The sequence below is a fragment of the Alligator mississippiensis genome, chromosome 2, assembly GCF_030867095.1.
Source record: "Alligator mississippiensis isolate rAllMis1 chromosome 2, rAllMis1, whole genome shotgun sequence".
Classification (NCBI taxonomy): domain Eukaryota; kingdom Metazoa; phylum Chordata; order Crocodylia; family Alligatoridae; genus Alligator; species Alligator mississippiensis.
The window spans coordinates 281,910,765-281,931,914 of NC_081825.1; the positions used below are offsets into that span (position 1 = coordinate 281,910,765).

The 21,150-nt window shown below is 43.3% G+C and overlaps 1 protein-coding gene across 2 annotated transcripts in view; it reads right to left on the reverse strand.

Moving 5' to 3' along the window:
- SETD3 (SET domain containing 3, actin N3(tau)-histidine methyltransferase) overlaps positions 1-21,150 on the reverse strand; it is a 91,943-nt gene that overhangs the window by 30,351 nt on the left and 40,442 nt on the right. For both annotated transcript variants that reach the window (XM_059723210.1, XM_059723211.1), the window contains 3 exons: positions 20,098-20,246; positions 19,376-19,448; positions 18,530-18,786 (listed from right to left, as the gene is read on the reverse strand). In XM_059723210.1, coding sequence (XP_059579193.1) covers positions 18,530-18,786; positions 19,376-19,448; positions 20,098-20,246 — 479 coding nt within the window. The remainder of the gene's footprint in view (positions 1-18,529; positions 18,787-19,375; positions 19,449-20,097; positions 20,247-21,150) is intronic.

Sequence of the window (21,150 nt, forward strand, 5' to 3'; positions counted from 1 at the left end):
GTGCCCCGAACCCCCCAGGGCACCACTCAGCCCCATGCACCCGAGCTCCTGGGCTGCTCCTGTGGTGCAAGCAAGTGGTGTCAGCTGTTCCCGGGTTTGCTGCAGCAGGAGCTGGGGGGAGTGGGGAGAAGCGGAGGCCTGGGGCTGCAGCAGGGAGCAAAGTGGAGGGAACTCTAAGTGGGTGCAGGACGGGGAAGGGAGGGGGCGGGGTGCATGGCTCTTGCTGCTGTACCCCAGGAAGGCTGTGTTGGGCTCTTCCTGGGAGGTGTGTGCCCTTGGATCTATGCACAGGACGAGAGCAGGCTAGAGCTGGCAGCAGCACTGGGCTCTTCCCAGTGCTGAAAGGGCAGGTTGGGGGAGCTACAGCGAATTTTGGGGTGGCAGCAGTTCCCCATCCCAGAGCTGCTGCCTGCCCCAAGTGCCAGGAAGAGCCTGGTGCCACCGCTAGCCCCAGCCTGCAGCAGCAGCAGCCTGCTCTTGTCCCATGCGCAGATCCAGGGACACACCGCCCAGGAAGAGCCCAGCACAGCCCCCAGCCTGCATCCCTCTCAGGGTGAGTAGCAGCAAGAGCCATGCCCCCTAGCCCCATGCCCACTTACAGTTCCCTCCGCTTTGCTCCCTGCTGCAGCCCTGGGAGTGGCCAATGGGCTGTACCACACACCTCCCTGGGCCCCTTCCCTTATTCCCAATCTTACTCCCTCCCTCCCTCATGGCTGGGGGAATGTATCCCTATTTGTTACATTGTAAACTGGATTCCCTTTATGCAAATTTGATTTATATGCAGTGTTCTGGGAACACATGTACCACATAAATCAAGGGAAACCTGTACCATTCCTTATGATCTCACCAAACAAGACCATCACTGCAACTTCACCCCGTTTATTAGCCCTGAGAGGAGATGCGCATGCTCACATATTCTTAGTTAAAGGAGCTCTTATTGCCAAGAGACAGGCTTTCCACAATATGATTCTAGATGACCTATTACAAAAATATGGAGAGGCCTGTACTATTAATAATGTATTAAGATTTCAGTCTCCTTAACTTCTTAGCATAATCTACTAAAACCATGTGGTTAAAAAAAGTAAAAAATAAAACCAGAAGGCCTGCTTAACTGTTGGCAGCCCAAATACTAATCCACCTGAAGCCATTATATGTGCACCAGTCAGTTACACACTATACTGCTACTATCCTCTACCTGCCATTAAACAATCTTACATGCAGATTATTCAGTCTTTTCCCTCAACTACAGTTCTTGTTAACTTGCATTTATACATATATTAAAAACATATTTAAAGGGATACCAAACAAAAATATTTAATTTTCATTAGGAAGACAATAGTAATGCATTTTAGGAAGAGAGAAGAAAGTTAAAATAAAACAAACAAAATCCCTTGTTCATTGGTCAGGTTCAGGTTGAAATACTGGTTCATGAACTTGAAGATGGATAAAGGAAAAAAGGAAGCACGATGATCACTCTCAACAAGTCTGTCCTCTGTTTAGTATGGTAAATTCAGGCTCCCTTCCCTTCCCTTCCCTTCCCACTTTTTTTTCCACCTGACCTCACACATCCTGCTGAAAGAAAACAGAGTCCATCATTAAAAGACTCATGAAAACTCAAAATTACTGGCTACTCAGGTTGTGGCATTAAAACCCATAAATGTAGCAAGGAAGCAAGATAGTTGCTGTGAAAAGAAACAAATTTCTGTACTTTGCTGAAGTCACATTTTAAATTTTTTTTACCCACAAATATTAAAAAAAACAAACACATACTGTAATACAGCCAGCTGCTATCAAAGTTTCCCCATAATGTGCCCTTGGTGTAACAAACATATTGAGAAATTTCATTTATTCTTCAGGTTCTTGAAACAGTGCAAGGTTTAATTTTTTCACCTTGCCTATCTGTGTTACAATGATTCCCCTGTACAGTAGATATACATCATAAGGTTCTACTGTTAATTCAGTGGATCACAACTACAACAAATGCTGGGGTAAAAGTCTGAAAAGAAGTGCTTGAAAAGACAGGGAAGTTTTCTCTATTAACTGCATTATCGTTTTCCCCTTTGCTATAGATTAAATAGCAATTTTTTTTTCCAACAAGGAACTCACTGTTTCATCTCTAACTCCCATCCAAATGACAGTACAAAGAATTAAACTTTGGTTTACTTCACATCACGTATTAGTCCTCTGTTGTGCTGAGCAATACCCCCAAGTTTGACTATAGAGGATAATCCTTTTTTTTAATTTAGTTAAATTACTAATTTTAAGAAAGATAAGTCCCCTGTATAATTTTGCAGTGCTTAAAGAATACATCCTTTGAGCATTCTACCCTGAAATACATTAGTCTGCTATCACATTTTAAAATTTATTGAACATTCATAACTGCAGTTACATCAAGGAAAATATTAAATCTGCACAATAAATCCAAGCTTTATACACAAAAATTATGCTTATAAGCAACACGATGATCTCTTCATCTCTACCAGGGCTCCCAATTTCACAACAGGCAGAGGCAACATCTCTAGGGATAAAGCCAGCTGCTCCTGAAAAATGCAACACAGTGACAAGGCGGTAACAATGTTGTTGGCGTTAGAAACAGATGCTCATCTGCATTCTCGGCCAGAAAGAGGGTCTGGGAATCCTATCTTCCAAAAAAGAATGTCTTAAAAGACCATATTTTCTATGGAATATAAATTTTCCTCCCAAGTGTGGTTTAAAATGTACAGAAACAATTTTGTTTAATGCTGGCATGTATGTTTTAAAGCATAGCATCTTTGGTTTGTTTAGAGGGAAGAGGGGGTTTTAGATTAACCTAACATAATCCAAACCATATAGAAATTAAAATAAAGTCTGACACAGTATCTTAGCAATGAATGTCTAAAGGCAGAGACAACACCCACATCCAAAAATTCTGTGATTTTTAAAAGGAAAAGATCTCCCACTCACCCTTCTCCTACCTTCTCTTTTCCCCACCAAACATAAAAGTTGTTTTTAAGGAAGATACTTGATTCATGGTTCTAACATTCTTCCAGTTTAAAGTAAAACTGAACCTTAAAAAAAAAAGCCTGCTGCAAAATAAGAGACCATAAATAAATACAAATGTAATTAAATTTAAAAGCCACAATTAGAATATCTAGATACAAGTGTGCTATAGTTGCAGCTATCTAGGTGCACCAGAACTGCTAGTGTTGGCATAAAACTGAAGTAAAATCTTCCATATTCAGTCTGTTGCTAGGAAAACATAATGGAATCTCTTATTCTGGCCCACAAAACTTTTATAAGTGAGGCTTTAAATACACTCCAGTAGCAAGTACTTAATGGTTTACTTTTGATCTGGATAAAACCTCTCATATCATGAAATTCAGACTAGGTGCGCACACATTTCTGTCCACTGCATTTTATTTTTAACCCATCCAGTGATTTTTAAACCTCTCAGTCTTTATAACTATAGTAGGCAAGTAGCAAAGAGGACATTGCTGACTTTACAGCCATTCTATCTTTTTGCCCAGCCACATTATAGAGTAATGCTGACTTTAGCTCTGAAGAAAGCTATTTGCTCGTCACCCCAAGGAGGGGCAACACTAAAAAAAGGTAATACAAATGAAACAGAAAAACATGCATGCTATGCAATGGGGTTGAATGTAGTTTCCAAAACCTGTGATTTTGACTGCATATTATATGGCCTTGTCGAGAACAGGATTTAGGAACTTTAGCTAATGTCCTAACATGTTTTAGGCAAGGTTTGCTGCCTTTAAAGTGGGCTGAGCAATTTAACATGTTAAAGAAGTGTGACTTTCCCATATTAGACTCTTAAAACATGCAAGTTAACAGGCTACCTAATAGGTAATAACATCACACCTTCAGTTGCACTCCACAAAAAAGATGAGATAACTTAAACGCGATGTACAACCTGGGTCAATGAGATACACAATCTTCCAATACTGATTGGAAACAAATCTGACCAGGGGTCAACAACCTACAACCTATGGGCTGGATCTGACCCATGAAACTATGGCTTCAACAGTGTTTGGCAGCAGGTGCTTTGCTTGTGCTGCAGCCAGGTGGCAGCAAGAAGGGACAGGGAGCAGCAGCAGCGGCTAGGTCCTCCGGCTGGCCCACCACCAAGTTAGTCTGATGTGAGGCTCACATACATTACACAGTACTTCTTACTGCTTATCACTTCAGCTAACTCAAACGTAGAGTCAAAGCCGAGTTACAGATGACATCTGGTAGTATCACTGGGCAATATCAGACTTCAAAGATGTATCACTGAAATCTGTAACACACTGAAGGAAAATGTTTCAAAATACATTCCAAGTCCTAAATGCTATTAATTGGACCCTGTAATTTCACTCTATTTCATGGAATTAATAAGATTTGAGGTCAAACATTATTTTAGCACTTTACAGCTACATTTTCCAGCAGATCATATTATCACCATAGTAGAGGCTGGGAAAGGCTGGTCAGAATATCATTTATAGATCACTTAAAAGCCTGGATATTCATGGGGACCAGAATCAACAGCTCTGTACTGTAACAGCTCTGTTGCTAATGCCAACAAGACCTGAAGTATAAAACTAGTATAGCAGTGCTCTATGGAAGATACTGGTCACTGTATAAAAGTTTATATAAACTATTAAGAACCTCCAACAAAATAAGTTATATACTGTATAAGAATTTGTATTTTTTGTTTCATAGATTTCATAGACATTAGGGCTGAAAGGGACCTCGGAAGATCATCGAGTCCAGCCCCTTGCACAAAGGGCAGGAAGTCAGCTGGGGTCATATAGATTCATAGATGTTAGGGTCAGAAGGGACCTCAATAGATCATCAAGTCCGACCCCCTGCATAAGCAGGAAAGAGTGCTGGGTCTAAATGACCCCAGCTAGATACTCGTCTAACCTCCTCTTGAAGACCCCCAGGGTAGGGGAGAGCACCACCTCCCTTGGGAGCCCGTTCCAGACCTTGGCCACTCGAACTGTGAAGAAGTTCTTCCTAATGTCCAGTCTAAATCTGCTCTCTGCTAGCTTGTGGCCATTGTTTCTTGTAACCCCCGGGGGCGCCTTGGTGAATAAATCCTCACCAATTCCCTTCTGTGCCCCCGTGATGAACTTATAGGCAGCCACAAGGTCGCCTCTCAACCTTCTCTTGCGGAGGCTGAAAAGGTCCAGTTTCTCTAGTCTCTCCTCGTAGGGCTTGGTCTGCAGGCCCTTGACCATACGAGTTGCCCTTCGCTGTACCCTCTCCAGGTTATCCGCATCCTTCTTGAAGTGTGGTGCCCAGAATTGCACGCAGTACTCCAACTGCGGTCTGACCAACGCCCTATAGAGGGGAAGTATCACCTCCCTGGACCTATTCGTCATGCATCTGCTGATGCACGATAAAGTGCCATTGGCTTTTCTGATGGCTTCGTCACACTGCCGGCTCATGTTCAACTTGGAGTCCACTAGGACTCCAAGATCCCTTTCCACCTCCGTGCCACCCAGCAGGTCATTCCCTAGGCTGTAGGTGTGCTGGACATTTTTCCTCCCTAGGTGCAGCACTTTGCATTTCTCCTTGTTGAACTGCATCCTGTTGTTTTCTGCCCACTTGTCCAGCCTATCCAGGTCTGCCTGCAGCTGTTCCCTGCCCTCCGGCATGTCCACTTCTCCCCATAGCTTTGTGTCATCTGCAAACTTGGACAGAGTACATTTCACTCCCACGTCCAAGTCGCTGATGAAGGCATTAAAGAGTATCGGTCCAAGGACCGAACCCTGCGGGACCCCACTGCCCACACCCTTCCAGGTCGAGACCGACCCATCTACCACGACTCTTTGGGTGCGACCCTCTAGCCAATTCGCCACCCACCGGACTGTGCAGTCATCCACATCACAGCCTCTTAATTTGTTCACCAGTATGGGGTGGGATACCGTATCGAAGGCCTTCCTGAAGTCCAGGTATACGACATCCACCCCTCCTCCTGTGTCCAGGTGTTTCGTAACCTGGTCATAGAAAGAGACTAGGTTGGTCAGGCACGATCTGCCCGCCACAAACCCATGCTGGTTTCCCCTCAGCATAATTTGTCCTGCCGGGCTCTCACAAATGTGAGCCTTGATAATTTTTTCAAATACTTTACCAAGGATGGAGGTGAGACTGACCGGCCTATAGTTGCCCGGGTCCTCCTTCCTCCCCTTTTTGAAAATGGGGACCACGTTAATCATAAGCAAACACTGTACAGCTTGCCTGCTTATTTTGGTGACCATTTCCTAATGTGATTAAACCTACTGAAGCCAACAGGATTACTTGTTTGAATAAATTTGCCAACATAGACAGAAGTTGGCAGTTGGACATGGACATAATTGAAGCAATTAATATACTGTCTGAAAACTTCCACTTCTTCTATTTAGGGCCCGATTCCTACAACTCTTAATTGCTGGATTTGACCGTCATTGAAGCATACAGCATGGCTATGTAATAAACTGCAGCAGAAAATTTCAGTGCTAGGATTTCACACAAAAAGCTAACTTTTGCCAGCATTTCTAAGACTACCTGTTGGAATATACCATATACATGAAATGCAGACCAACATAAGAGTAAACAGGAAAACAATTTTTCAAAGTAAGCTAACGTGTTTTAACTGAGTTTTTAAACCAAGGGTGTCAAACCTCTGGCCCACGGGGTGGATCCACGCACAGGGCTTCTCACAGTCTGAAAGACCCACCTCCAGATCCAGCCTGTGGAGCCTGAAACTGTTGGCAGGGCCAAGGCCCCTTCCCCTGCCACAGAATTTCTGCGTTGAGCAGCAGTGGTAGTGTTAAAACCCTTGGGTGCTGGTTAACTCGCAGCTAAATTTCCTTTCAATGACAGCAGGCTGACTGGCAGCAGTGTTAAGCCCCATGCTGACATCAGCCCGGGCAGCTGCAGAGGTTAACACCTGAGCCGCTGTGTCAGCATGGTCAGCATGCTGGGGCTAATTCCACCATTGCAGGTGGTGGGTCACCCAACCCATGGGAAGCCCTGAAGTCCACATCCAGCCCACGATCCTATTAGTTTGACACCTCTGAATTAGTAAGTTATAAATAGAACACACCAACTATAATAGATTATTCATTCAATGCAATGGGGAGATGTACATTTCTTGCATCTGCTAATATCAGGTTATCAAGAAAGGAACTCTTGACATATTTTTAAAAACAATGGGAATTTAAAACATTTTCTTTATTCAAATACAGATGTTAATATTTCTTCACACTGAACTTTAGTTACTTTAATTTGAGAACAAATGTTAATGTTTTTATATATATGTTACAGATTTATCATCATTTTAAACTATATTATTAAAATTACATAACTGCCGTGTCATGGAGGTGCATCAAGAACAGCTGCTTTCACCACTCTTACTGAGAAGGAGTCCTAAACTACAGCTACTGATGGTTTGGCATGAGAGAAAATTAAAGTGGTGTTCTGAGGTTCTCCCTTCTATACACCATTTCTCATTCCAATGCTTTCTAGTGATCTCTGCAGAACAGGGGTTGGCAATGTTTTTAGGCAAAGTGCCAAAAACACCAGCAACCTTGACTTGTAAGATGGTGTGCCAGGGGCAGACGACAGAGGAACTGTGAGGGGCCTGGTCCTTGTTACAGTAGTGCAGCCCTGGCCTCTTCCCTACCCTCTGTCCCAAGGCACACATGCCAAGCAAAATGCCTTTGTGTGCTATACATTGGCACCCGTGCCGGGAGTTGCCAACCCCTGCTGTAGAGACTTCTCTGTACTAGATTTTAAAAAGTTGTCCAAGTGCAGGAAAAAAAAAGCTGAACAAGAAATATACTACATATTCCTCCAAAAAAGCCCGTAATATATTCGTAAAGAAAAAATAAAAATCTCACAGTGAATGTCTGTAAACTACATGGCTCCCTCTTGTGCTTATTACATCACATTTCAATGCACAAAATATCACAACATTAAACCATGAACATTTTGGTTTTTTACCATTTGGCTAGCATGAAGTACCCATAAGAGTTAATGGAAATTACACACTTAGCCATGCACAAGAGAAGAAAACATCTGAATATATAAAAGTTCTCTTTGGAACAAACTATAATAGACTTTTTTTTTCTGAGCTACTGTTTTGACCTTTTGCTGCTTTTTAAAAAGTAATATAGCAAGCAGCAAGTATACCTTAAATTTATCTAAGAACTTTTTCCCCCTAAACTTTTTTAGGTATCAAATTACACATTTTTAAAAGGTGGCACTTTAGTTTATAGGCTCTGGTTAACATGCACAGGAGTTATTTTTGTCTGCTCAACCTCACACCTGTTTTTGCTTATCAAGCCAGACTACAACTTAGCTGGTAACAGCTGTGAAATGCAGAAGTCTGCCCATTCTTCATGTGTATCCAGACTAATCATGTTGGGAAGGATTTAGAACTGGCCGCTTATGCCATCATTTATGGAGAAGCTAGTGAAACATAACAGACTACCACTAGTCAAAAACTTTAAATCTGCAGGCACATCAAAAGCAACCATTTTAACGACTAACCAGCAACCTTATTTGTGAAGAGAGACAAGTACCTAAATGACTGCTCTGTTAATTCCTTAATCCAAGGATCACTAGAGACACTGTCAACTTCACCAGAATGAAGGGCTAAAATCTTTCTACTTCACTCAGTATTTTCATCCTTTCTAATACTTGCAGCCATTACCAAAACATCTTCTATTTTAAGATCCTACAAGTTCTGCCTTCTGTGGTGCAGCAGCCAACAGGAGCCTTGAAGCAGTTGGAGGACTGTTTTGGATTATAAAGTATATGTATTGAATCCAAAAGTAGAGCTTGGGTGCCCACACAATTCTAGAATCCTGATCACACAAGCCAATTTATATACACATTTCTATAATAAAAAAAAAAAAAAAAAACACATAAAATATTGACAACAAGGGGTGTACAAAATTTAAAATTTGCTGTTGAAAAGCACGCAACTTGCATCAGACTACATAGGGCAGAACACTAAGGTTAAAGTACCAATTTTCCCCCTTTTAAATTTTTCTTCCCTCTCTTCTCCAACCCATTACCCACCTGATCATTACTTGTAAAATCATTCACTGGGGAGACCCACAATTTCCAAGGCTTGAATTAGGTCAAAAACAAAAAAAAAGGAGGTTGAGTATTCATAAAATTATCATACAAAATCTTTTGGACCTTTCTGAATGATGAGACAGTATTTTGTTGTCAGGCAAGGTAAACTCTCCCACACTTCTTTTTATTATATACTGCAAATACCAAGTTGTTATTCTGACAACAATCCTATAAAAAAAAAAAAAAATCACACTACAAACCTAGAGATGTGCAGGGTGATACACTTGAAGCTAATCTGTAGCTTCTGCATTTTTCTGACAGATTAAGAGGGGAGATTTAATTTTTTGCTTCACATTTAAATTTCTGTTACTGTGTAGCAGCTGCCCCTGTTATTCAGAAATACCAGGCCTAATTCCACTGTCAGTTACATAAATGTAGCCTCCATCAAAACCATCACACAATAGAAACAGGGCAAACCACAAAACAAATATGGCTCAAGGAGTCTGACATAGCTGTTCCCAACCCCGTCCCCCCTCTCCCCACCCCCTGCTTACAGCCCTAGTATATTGCTGCTGCCCAGAGACAAACAGTAATAGTAAGAAAGCCAAAGTAAACCAGAAATTCTAAACCCAAATCTGTTAATAATTTTCACTGCAACACCACAGGTAAAATGAGCTAAACTAGCAAATCTTCTATTGTAGAACTAACCTAAGTATAGTAGCAAACTCTAAAGATAGCTGCAGCTTATACTACTTTGTCTGAGTAACTGTGCTTAGCTAGAGCTTTTACTCACATAGGTATATTGCAATCCTCCCTCTCTCCCAATATTACTATGCTGGCAAACAAACTAAGGTAGACATGGCTTTCAATTCCTGTTTTTCAGCTTCTAAAATGGAGAAAACACCATCTCTTAAGGGTATTGTGAACATCACATAATCGCTTGTGCTGTTGTTTGGAAATACCTTTGATAACAAAGTGTGTGTTCTTGCTCTAAAATAAGCAGACAGAGTTTAACTGAGTATTTTAGCTAATACACACACACACACACACACACACACACACACAAAGGCTAGAACTTGTCTTTTCAAAGAACAAAATCCATACAAACTGTTCACTAATCATCATCCAAGATGATTATAAAAATGAACAATATATTCAGCTGGACTCCTTGGTGCCACACTCTTACTAGTACATTACTACAGACTATCAGTTAATAAATACACTAGATCAGAATCACTGGTGTGCTCTGGCTGCTGTGTTCAACTGTAGTGATGCAATGCAGCTGTAAAGCCTGCCTTAACCAGACAGTTTAAATGGGTTTACAGTTGCCTGGTGTTGCTGGGATGGCACAAAGGAGCCGAAACATACAAGTGAAGGCAGCCAGATATTAATACATCATTTTCCTTTCCAAACAAAAGCAAAGCACTACAGGCCTACATATAAACGACCCATAAAAGGATCACTTCATCCACTAATGTACAATCTACCTTGGGATGAAACAGCAGCTGTTTAATAGCACAGCTACATTATACAAGAGTTTAAAGCAGGAAGGAAATTATGCCACAGGAGAATTTCAGGTAAAGCAAATCTGGTCAGGAAAACTAACTGAACACCCATGTGTGTGGAAGGAAAATGAGGACCTTTAATGATTCCAAGTGGCTGGGACCTTTGTTTCAAAGGTCCCAGCCTTTGGACTTGTGACTTGGACGAGGGAGTGAAGTGTACTCTGTCCAAGTTTGCAGATGACACAAAGCTATGGGGAGAAGTGGACACGCTGGAGGGCAGGGAACAGCTGCAGGCAGACCTGGATAGATTGGACAAGTGGGCAGAAAACAACAGGATGCAGTTCAACAAGCAGAAATGCAAAGTGCTGCATCTAGGGAGGAAAAATGTCCAGCACACCTACAGCCTAGGGAATGACCTGCTGGGTGGCACAGAGGTGGAGAGGGATCTTGGAGTACTAGTGGACTCCAAGATGAACATGAGCTGGCAGTGTGACGAAGCCATCAGAAAAGCCAATGGCACTTTATCGTGCATCAGCAGATGCATGACGAATAGGTCCAGGGAGGTGATACTTCCCCTCTATAGGGCGCTGGTCAGACCGCAGTTGGAGTACTGCGTGCAATTCTGGGCACCACACTTCAAGAAGGATGTGGATAACCTGGAGAGGGTCCAGAGAAGGGCAACTCATATGGTCAAGGGCCTGCAGACCAAGCCCTATGAGGAGAGACTAGAGAAACTGGACCTTTTCAGCCTCCGCAAGAGAAGGTTGAGAGGTGACCTTGTGGCTGCCTATAAGTTCATCACGGGGGCACAGAAGGGAATTGGTGAGGATTTATTCACCAAGGCGCCCCCGGGGGTTACAAGAAACAATGGCCACAAGCTAGCAGAGAGCAGATTTAGATTGGACATTAGGAAGAACTTCTTCACAGTTAGAGTGGCCAAGGTCTGGAACAGGCTCCCAAGGGAGGTGGTGCTCTCCCCTACCCTGGGGGTCTTCAAGAGGAGGTTAGATGAGTATCTAGCTGGGGTCATCTAGACCCAGCACTCTTTCCTGCTTATGCAGGGGGTCGGACTCAATGATCTATTGAGGTCCCTTCCGACCCTAACATCTATGAATCTATGAATATGAATCTATGAAACAACTCATTCCAAAGGCCACTCTCTGAAAATATATAATGCCACCCCCCAACAACATCCCACTGAGAGTCCTGGATAAGGCTCAGATAGCAGAGCACCTTCATACTGTAGTAGTTATAGCCCATCAGAGCAGCCTCAATTAATCGAGTCTGCTACAGCATGGTAACTGCCATGCTCAAGCAGACTAGCGTTGCATGTAGCATCCCCGTGCTGAAAAATGGCAGCGAAGGCACTTTAACTAAAGCTCATTCAACAGATATGGTTATCACGTAAATCCACACTACAAACAAAGACAGGAGTAGCTTACCACACTTTATATAAATGCAAATATACCTGTATTACCAATGAGGGTATTAGAATCTTAATATATACAGGAGACCTCTATTAGTGCTGTTCTAAAACCAATTACAGATTAATTTTAGATACTTTGCCTTTAAGCCACACGAGATATGTTGTTTTTCTTCCCCCAAACCATCACATTTTCTAATCTAGCATCATCTGTCAAAGGTAAACATAAGCTGTCTTAATTACAGAACTATCTTCATGAGATTTCATAGTTGCTACGGTCAGGAGAGACCTGAACAGATCATCTAGCCTGACCCCCTGCCACAGGCAGGAATGAATGCTGGGTTCACAAGACTCCAGACAGGTGAGCGCCCAACCTCTTCTTGAATTTGCCCAAAGTAGGGATGAGGACCACTTCCCTGGAAAGCTGGTTCCAGATTTTGGCCACCCTAACTGTAAAATATTGCCTTTTGATCTCTAACCTAAACCTATTCTCCATCAGCTTATTACCATTGTTCCTCGTCACCCCAGGTGGTGCTGGGGAGAAAAGGGCTCTGCCTATTTGCTGTTGATATCCCCTGATGAGTTTGTAGGCAGCCACCAGGTCCCCCCTCAGCCTCCTCTTGCTGAGGCTGAACAGGTTCAGGTCCATCAGTCTCTCCTCATAGGGCCTGTCCTGCTGCCCTCTCACCAAGGTAGCCCTCCTCTGAACTCTCTCCAGGCTGGCCACATACCTTTTGAAGTGCGGCACCCAGTACTGGACACAGTACTCCAACGGTGACCTGACCAAAGTCACATAGAGGGGGAGTATCACCTCTCTGGGCCAGCTTGACATGCATCTTTGGATGCATGACAAGGTAGGGCTGGCCTTGCTGGCTGTGGTCTGGCATTGGCAGCTCATGTTCATCTTGGAGTCAATAATGACTCGAAGATCCTGTTCCGCCTCTGTGCTTTCAAGAGGGGAACTCCCCAGCCTGTATGTATGCTGTGGATTCCTTCTCCCAAGGTGCAGCACCCTGCATTTGTCTACATTGAACCCTATCTTATTCTCATCTGCCCACTTTTGTAGTCTGTCTAAATCTAGTTGCAGCCTCTCTCTCCCTTCAAGTGTGTCCACCTCGCCCCACATCTTAGTGTCATCAGCAAACGGACAGCGTGCTTTCCACCCCTTGGCCAAGTCACTGACGAAGATGTTAAACAGTGCAGGCCCGAGGACTGAGCCGTGGAGTACCCCACTGCTCACATCTCACCAGGTTGAGTACAACCTGTCCACACCTACTCTCTGGGTACGCCCTATCAGCCAATTTTTTACCCATCCAATTTTTTACTCACCCATCAATGCCACAGTCACTTAATTTATTGATGAGGATGGGGTGAGAGACAGTGTCAAAGGCCTTCTTAAAGTCTAGATTTAACATACTGACATTTTAAACATAAAAACACGTCAAATATTTTAAAACTTCAAAGGCTGGATTTAAAATAATTTACCTTTTAGAAGGGGCTGATCAGATGCAACTGCTGTGCATGTTCATCATTACATGTTTTTTTTAAAAACCCTTAATCTAACTCAAGCTTGCTACAAACTTGAACTGTGAATAAAAAGGTTTTCCTTCTTAAACTTTGGGGGGGGGGGGGGGATTGGAGGGGATAGGAAGAAACAAAATTAATTGATTTAGCTATTCTGTAATTCAGGGCTGTCCAACTTCAAAGCCCCATGGAACCACAAACTACATGGGCTACATGCATAAGGTGAGGCACAGGCCACACAGATGCTCTCCCCACCTGCCTGCTGCATGGCATGCCTTTGCAGGGACACGCACCCCCACCCCCCACCCTTCCCTACTGCAGCGCAAGGAGGGAGGGATAACCTCAAGACTCCAACTTGTACTGCAGCTGGAATAATGGGGTGGGGGAGTAGCTACAACATCCGGACAGGAGTAAAGGGGCTGGAACTTGACCTCTGTAACTTAACCATGGGATGCATGGGGGCCCACAGGCCACCAGGTGGATAGCACTGCTATAATGAATGATGCTTAAGAAGGTTTTTTATTTGTTTGGAGTCATACCAGCTTAATGGTAACTAATGAGAGGCAGATTTACAGGTACTTGGATTAAAGGAGGGACTATCAGAACTGGAAAAAAATGGATCTGGATGCTCAGATTAATCTAAAACTGAACTGTAGAACATTCCCCATTCCCTACTCCTTTCACACAGGTTTCCCAGATTACAAGAGGCAAAAAGCCAAATAATAACTATTATGTTTGTCAAACAAAAAGTGAAAGCTAAATGCCAACTCTCTCAAGTGGTACAGAACATCTTTATGATTTCTTTTCTTTGCCAAGACATTTAAGCAGTCACTTGCACAGCAAATTATATGCAATAATCTACATAGGTCCTTAAAACAGAGATCATCACCTTAGAATCAGTGTATTCAGATTAAACACAAAGATTATGCAATAATTTCATGTATGAAGAAGTCTGATATAGGGGTGCACCAATAAAGATTTTCTTGGCCAATACTGATAGCCGATTATTAACCAGCCATATCGACCGAAACCAATCAAATAGCCAATTTACAGGAATGCAGCCTGGCAGCTTGGAGAGCAGCCTTCTGCCGTGCGTGTGTGCGTGCGGGGAGATTGAGGCCCCCAGGGTGATGGAGGGAGAGGGGCAGGGGCTGGGGAGACACTGCCCAGCCAAAGCAGTGAATGCGACACTGGGGCCATAAGCAGGAAGGAGCTACGGGTGCAACTCCCTGCCGTTGCATGCACCCCCAGGGGAGGCATGGGGGGCATTGTGCCCCCTGGATGTGTGCAGGACTGCCCACTGCAGGCTTGGGACCAGGGGCTGCACCAGCCTCTTCCCAGCAGGGAAGCTGGGCCAGGGCTGTGCTTGGGGGAGGCTGAGCTGTGTGGGGCAGGCAGCAGCACTTGGAGTGGAAGCTACAGGGAATTTGGGGGTGACTACAGCCCACCAGGCTCCCCCTATCACCTCCACATAGTGCCCTGAGCAGAGACAGTGCTAGGGAGGGCTTGGGGGGCTATGGCCACCCCAAAATTCCCTGTAGACTCCCTCCAGCACCACCACCACTGTCCTTCCCCCACCCCCGCTGCATTGGGAAGCGGCTGGCACAGCCCCTGGCCCCAAGCCTGCAGGGCTTCCCTCACCCTGCACACAAGTCCAGGGTGGAACATGCTCCCCATGACTCCCCCACAGGAGCCACCCCCCTCCCTACTCCCTCAAACAACTAGACAAGCTTCCTGCAGCTCTGTCCCACTCCCTCAGTCTACCCCCCCACCATACCCCTTCCCCCCCAAATACTTACCTGCAGGAAGCTGCTCTCCAAGCTGCATTCCTGGCTGCTTGTATGCTGTGCACACACATAGCATTTATTGATGACATTACTGGACAAAAAAGCCAACTGCCAATAATGTTAAATTTTCCTGTTACTGGTGTTGATCTGATATGTGCCCAATATATCGGTGCACCTCTAGTTTGATAGGCTATTCAGAGTTTCTTTTTCCAGCAAAACAACATTTCTGCGTCAGTCTTCCCTATTTTTAATAACCTAAGGCTCTGAGCGTTCAAATATTGACAAGTACACACAGCTTCACCATCAAGAATAATCCCATTGAAACAAATGGGACTAAACAAGGTAGTAAATGTAAACATCTGTAGAAGCAGTTGTAGGATCAAAAACTTGGTGTGCAGTTCTGCAAACCATTATTAATGGTGAGTAGTACTCTACTATGACAATAACTTGTTAAAGTCAGTTTTACTTTTCAGACGACAAGATGCTCTGCACAGGTGCAATGGAATGCTTATACCCTGAAAGCAGCCTTCCCACTTCAGACACGTTAAATCTCTACTGAAGTAGTGACTCATTATCAGGGATCCAGGTTTTCCATTTCCCTTGGGAAAATGGAAAAAAATGTGGATGTCCACTTTTAACTGAGAGAAACGTGGATTTTTTTCATTTTAATGGAGCTCTCTGGTAGAGTTCCAGCCTGCAAGGGGTTGGGAGGAGTGGAAGAAAGGTGGGTCAGGCAGGGGACACCATGTGCATGTATGTGTGCACTTACACTTGCACAGGGCCACCAGGCAGCCTGGAGAATAGCTCCTGCAGGTAAGTCAGATAGGGGGTGAGGGGGGTGAGGGAAGGGGGATTGAAGCCTGCATAGGGAGGGAGCAAGTTGGGCAGGGCTGGGGCTGCTGCCCAGCTGGGGCCCAGGGCCAGAAAGTGTGGCTACAGGACAGAGCCACGGAAGGCTCATCCAGGGGGTATGGGGTGGAACTGGTTCCTCACCACAGCGCGTGCTCCCAGGAGAGCACGTGCCCCTCAGGTCTGTGCATAGGGTGGGGGCCAGCTGCCTACTGTGGGCTCAGGCTTCCTGCCCTGCTGGCTTCCCCCCAGGGCCTCCAACAAAGCCCAGCAGGTGAAACCTGGCGCGGCAGGGCAGAGTTGGACCAGGCAGGGTAGCTCCAAGGGTAGCTCCTTGCCGCTGCATACCCCACACCACCCAGGAGAAGTGCCCCCTGTCTGCTAGCAGCAGCAGGGGCAGTGGCGCAGAGCTGTGCTTGTCACTGCTACCAGGCGGGCAGGGAGTACCTCACCATGACAACACAGCACTCACAGCAACGGCAATGAGCTTCCCTGCTCAGCCCCACTGCCTTGCTGTGCTGGATCTCACCCGCTGGGCCATGGAAGGCCTGAGGGGAGGGCAGCAGAGTGGGGAGCCTGAGCCCGCAGTGGACAGCCAGTACCCACCTCCACCTCCCAACACAGGATCCATTCTGGCTGTGCTGCCCACGGGGGAGGGGGAGTCACGTTCCACACACCACTCCACCTTGGGTGGCAAGTGGGCCTTGGGTACTGCGGGGGGCAGCAGGCTGTGGCCACGTAGCCTTGGCAACTGGGGGCCTCCTCCAGCAGGGCTGGTGGGGCTGTGGGTGGGAGTGAGAGGCCTGGACCTGCATCCTGGGGTGCAAAGGGGGCAGAGAGAGCTCTGATTTTCCATGATAAAAACCCAAAATCAAATACCAAAATTTATAGGTACTTAGAAATTATTTTATTATAGTGATTGAGGCACGGTTAGGCTTCCAAATGGTTTCAAATTTTTAAATATTAAGAAAACACATTGTGTTCAATTGAGGTGTGTGTGTGTGTGTGTGTGTGTGTGTGTGTGTGTGTGTGTGTGTGTGTGTGTGTGTGTGTGTGTGTGTGTGAGAGATTTAATTTTAATCACAGATTTTTGAATTTTTAAATTCCTTTTTTTCAAATCTGAGATTTTGCAATTTTTAAACAGAAAAAAAACCCAGGAACTCTGCTCATTATTTGTTTTTAAAAGTTATCCCCAAATTCATAAAGGAGTTTCAGTGTTTGACAAAATGGCATTCTAATGGGATGCATCCCAAGTTATTCTGGTCAAGGTTTTGCCATCTGAATAACTTTTGATCTTAGGTGACTGAAACAAATTATTAGCAGGAAAGGCCTGAATGACTACAATTCTTTTTATTTTATCAAAGTTTGGAAAGTAGAAAAAAGATCAAAAGAAGTGCCCTCCAGTCTACCACCCCTATTGTGAACTTGAAAACAGTATCACGTGTCCCTTATATGTGGATTGTGCCACAAGTAGCTCTTTATGCTGGCTACTGATCTTTCCTTAGCAAAGATGCACCACTATTCACTCATAATATTGATTGACATCTAAGCTTAATCAAAGTAGTAGCTCTCTTTGACTTGAGTTTGCAAACAAACTTTTAAAAGCATACTTCAAAAGTACAGTGAAAAAAGTTAACATAAAGCAGTTCTTGTCTTATAATTCTACAGATACATTTTTCTACTAGACAGACACCACTTTTGTATTTAAAGGAAATCTGCTGAAAGTAATCGTATATTGCTATGCACTGATTAAAGACAGACTTATGATAGAGACCCAGGGGTATCAAACTCATCCAGCCATGAGGATGGTAAGGGTCACAGGGCTGGATCAGGTTCACTCCACGTGCAACAGATAATATCATGGGCCAGATGATAGAGCCTGATCTGGCCTGCAGGTCGCACGTGACACCCCGATACAGAAAATGTAATAATAGTAGTAATATCAAAGTATACCATATCAGCTGTTACAACATTACATATGCATGCTTCTGTAACAATCAAAGTATAGCAAAACTACTATGAGTTTACCTTTTAACATTATCTTTTATGGGTCACAAAGCCATAAATTACATTGTAAGAGATTAGGTTCTCCCAAGTAGCAGTTCCTTCTCCTTTTAAAAGGAGTTAAAAGGTAGTTTTGTCCATACTTTTACATAATTAGTTGTTTCCTACTTCAATTAAAATAATTATTTTGCTTTCTTTTAAATACATTTTAACAAACCTACTGACATGTGAAATCCCAACAGTATTTAAACAAAAAAGAAATTATGCAATGACTCAGATCTCTTCAGCTTTCTGAACTGAAAAGATCTATTCATTTATTGCCAGTGTGTTACTTTTCTTCAGAATTCTCAACAACACTGAACACCACAAATTAAGTTTAAGCTACTTACTTGAATGACTTTGTAGAAATAGGCATATTGCCGAGCTGTGTTTTTATATTGGCTGAAGACATCATGTATGGCCTGAGTTGACTGAAGATACTGAACTTCATCTTCTTCAAAATACAGAGGAGTATTATATTCACTAGGGAGAGTTTGAATGTATGGCAGCCAGAAAGAATTAGGACTGGCTCGCTCACAAAGAAGATGAAATGCCAGTGTGATATTGCCCATGGCTTGGAGAATTCGATCTTGAGAATACAACGATGCTGAATTAATCCATTAAAAAAAAGGAGGGGGGAGGAGGGGGAGAAAGAGGGATTAATGACTTATGTTTTCCAAAGGCAAGATGTTATTAAATTTGTGTTAAATTCATATGATTCAAAATTATCAAAAAATATTGAGATTGCCAGCGTATGTAGCTGGCCGAAGCTGATTAAACCGAGTGGTAGAATAAATCTTAAAAACCTGCACTACATCATATATATTTTATCAAAAAGTTATGTTTTGGGTGTGGCTAGGAAAAAGATGAATTAAGAGGTAAGATATCAGCTCAGTAGTTTCATTTAAAAGCACACTTCATCACCAAATACTCTACAAACTGTTAGAGATATTCAGGAATTAAAATTCCATCCCCATTAAAATGCACACCCCGCAGTAGGGTACCTGATGTACACTGGATAGGAAGGAACAGGGGAATTAAATTCTGGTCACTGTCACTTCAAAACTCTAGGTATTTCAAATCTGCTGTTTAGATTACTAAGCCATTCTTGTACTGATTTGCAGGCCTGTGACAAAAGACCCTCCATTGATATGGTCCTGCACATACTTTTCAGAAAGTTTAAAAGTTGGTCTTACCTAACACTGAATTTTTGGCAGATTCAACTGTCATCAGCAATTTCCTAGGAACCCAAAGAAACAGTTCTTCTGCCTGGGAGGAGGAGTAGAAGAAATAGGAGACAACAGAACAAGGAAATTCAAGGCTTAATCTATAATTTACGAGAAATATAACAAGAGTATCTCAAACATAAAAAGCACATCTTTTAAAATCAATTAAGAGGTTTTCTTCTCTCCCCTTTTTTGAATCCTAAAATTAAGCTTAACCAAGACTCTCCTACCATCTGCCACAAAGTAAATTGAAATATGATGGGCACTTTTTTACGTTATGACAGTAAAAACCACAAGTTTAAATAAACAAATGCACAAACCATAGCAAGAAGTTAATACTATATCAGATGACCAGAAGACATCAGTATTTTTTTCCATTAACCCCGAAATTAATATTTTAATGCTCTTCTGCATGACACAGAAACGTGAGTTCTAAGAAGGAATGTGTAATAGTGAATAAATATGGGTCTGTGAATCAATATTTACATTTTCACAAAGCCTATCAGTTAATTATATGAAAAATACTACTCTAACATTATTTCTTGGGAACAGAATTTACAATAAAAGAATTAGTTCTGGTTAACTACATATACAATGTGCAGAAACTGAAATGGAAAAAGTATAGTTTCAGTGTCTTCCAATTATACTTTCAAACATGGTTTTCTAATCTAGTCAAATGTTTGCATGCTTACCTTTATCTCTCTTGTTGCTTTCAAACCAAATCCCTCTTCTTCAAAGTTAGCTATTTCAAAACCCTCTGTGGATGCTCCATTTTCAGTGGCCCACTTCATTAGGTCAGGGAAATAGTCCTCTCTTTTCCCATCAAAGGTAACAGACAAACCTATACACAGTTTTTAAAAAGACACAGAAATAATAAGATCCTATAGGCCAAAAAAATCTAATATAAAAGCACATATAAACAAACTCTTAACTATCTCACAGAAGACCTTCTTTGAAAAGGCTGTCAAAACTAGTCTTTGTTGCAAGTGACTCAGCAGTATAATAGTCATATCTGATTTTAGTCAACCCAGACATTCTGCCGGATTTGTTTACCAGTCATCTTTGAAACATAGCCATTCAAAGTAGCCTGAGAAAAGGTATGCAAGAAAACCACCCTCCTTTTCTCATTTAACTGAGGTCAGAATGAAGACATCCCATTGCTGAGTGTTAATAATAAATGCACTAAGCAGAAAATGCAGGTAAATAGAGACACAGTGACAGACTTAAGCAGTAGGCTACAACTTTAGCAATTTATTGGCAAGATGGGTATTCTAAAATGACTCCATCCGATCCTTCCTCCCCATCATGTATCAAGCATTAACTTCCTCTAGTATGGTGTGCTTCAACTGTATAACCCAGGAATGTCCAACTTCTGAGCAGCTAGGACTGCAAGCTGTTTAGTCACACACTGTGGGCCACACCTGGGCCACAATAATCCCCCCAGCCCTCCTCATTGCAGTGCTTGGGCCCCACCGCATAGGTATTCTGCACCAAACAGGACCCCTATGTCCATGAATAGTATGCAAAACAGCTCTTCGCCACTCCCTCCTCCACTGCATGGCAGGAGACCCACTGCACAGCACTGACGGATGCTGGCTGGGATCAACAGGTCCCTGGGGACTCCAGTGGCAGCAGCAAGAGAGCAAAGGAAAGGATGGTACCTGGTCCAGGAACCTGGGGCTGCAGTGTATCCCTTTAGGGTTGCATGTGGTCCACAGACCAACAGTTGGACAGCACTGGTATAA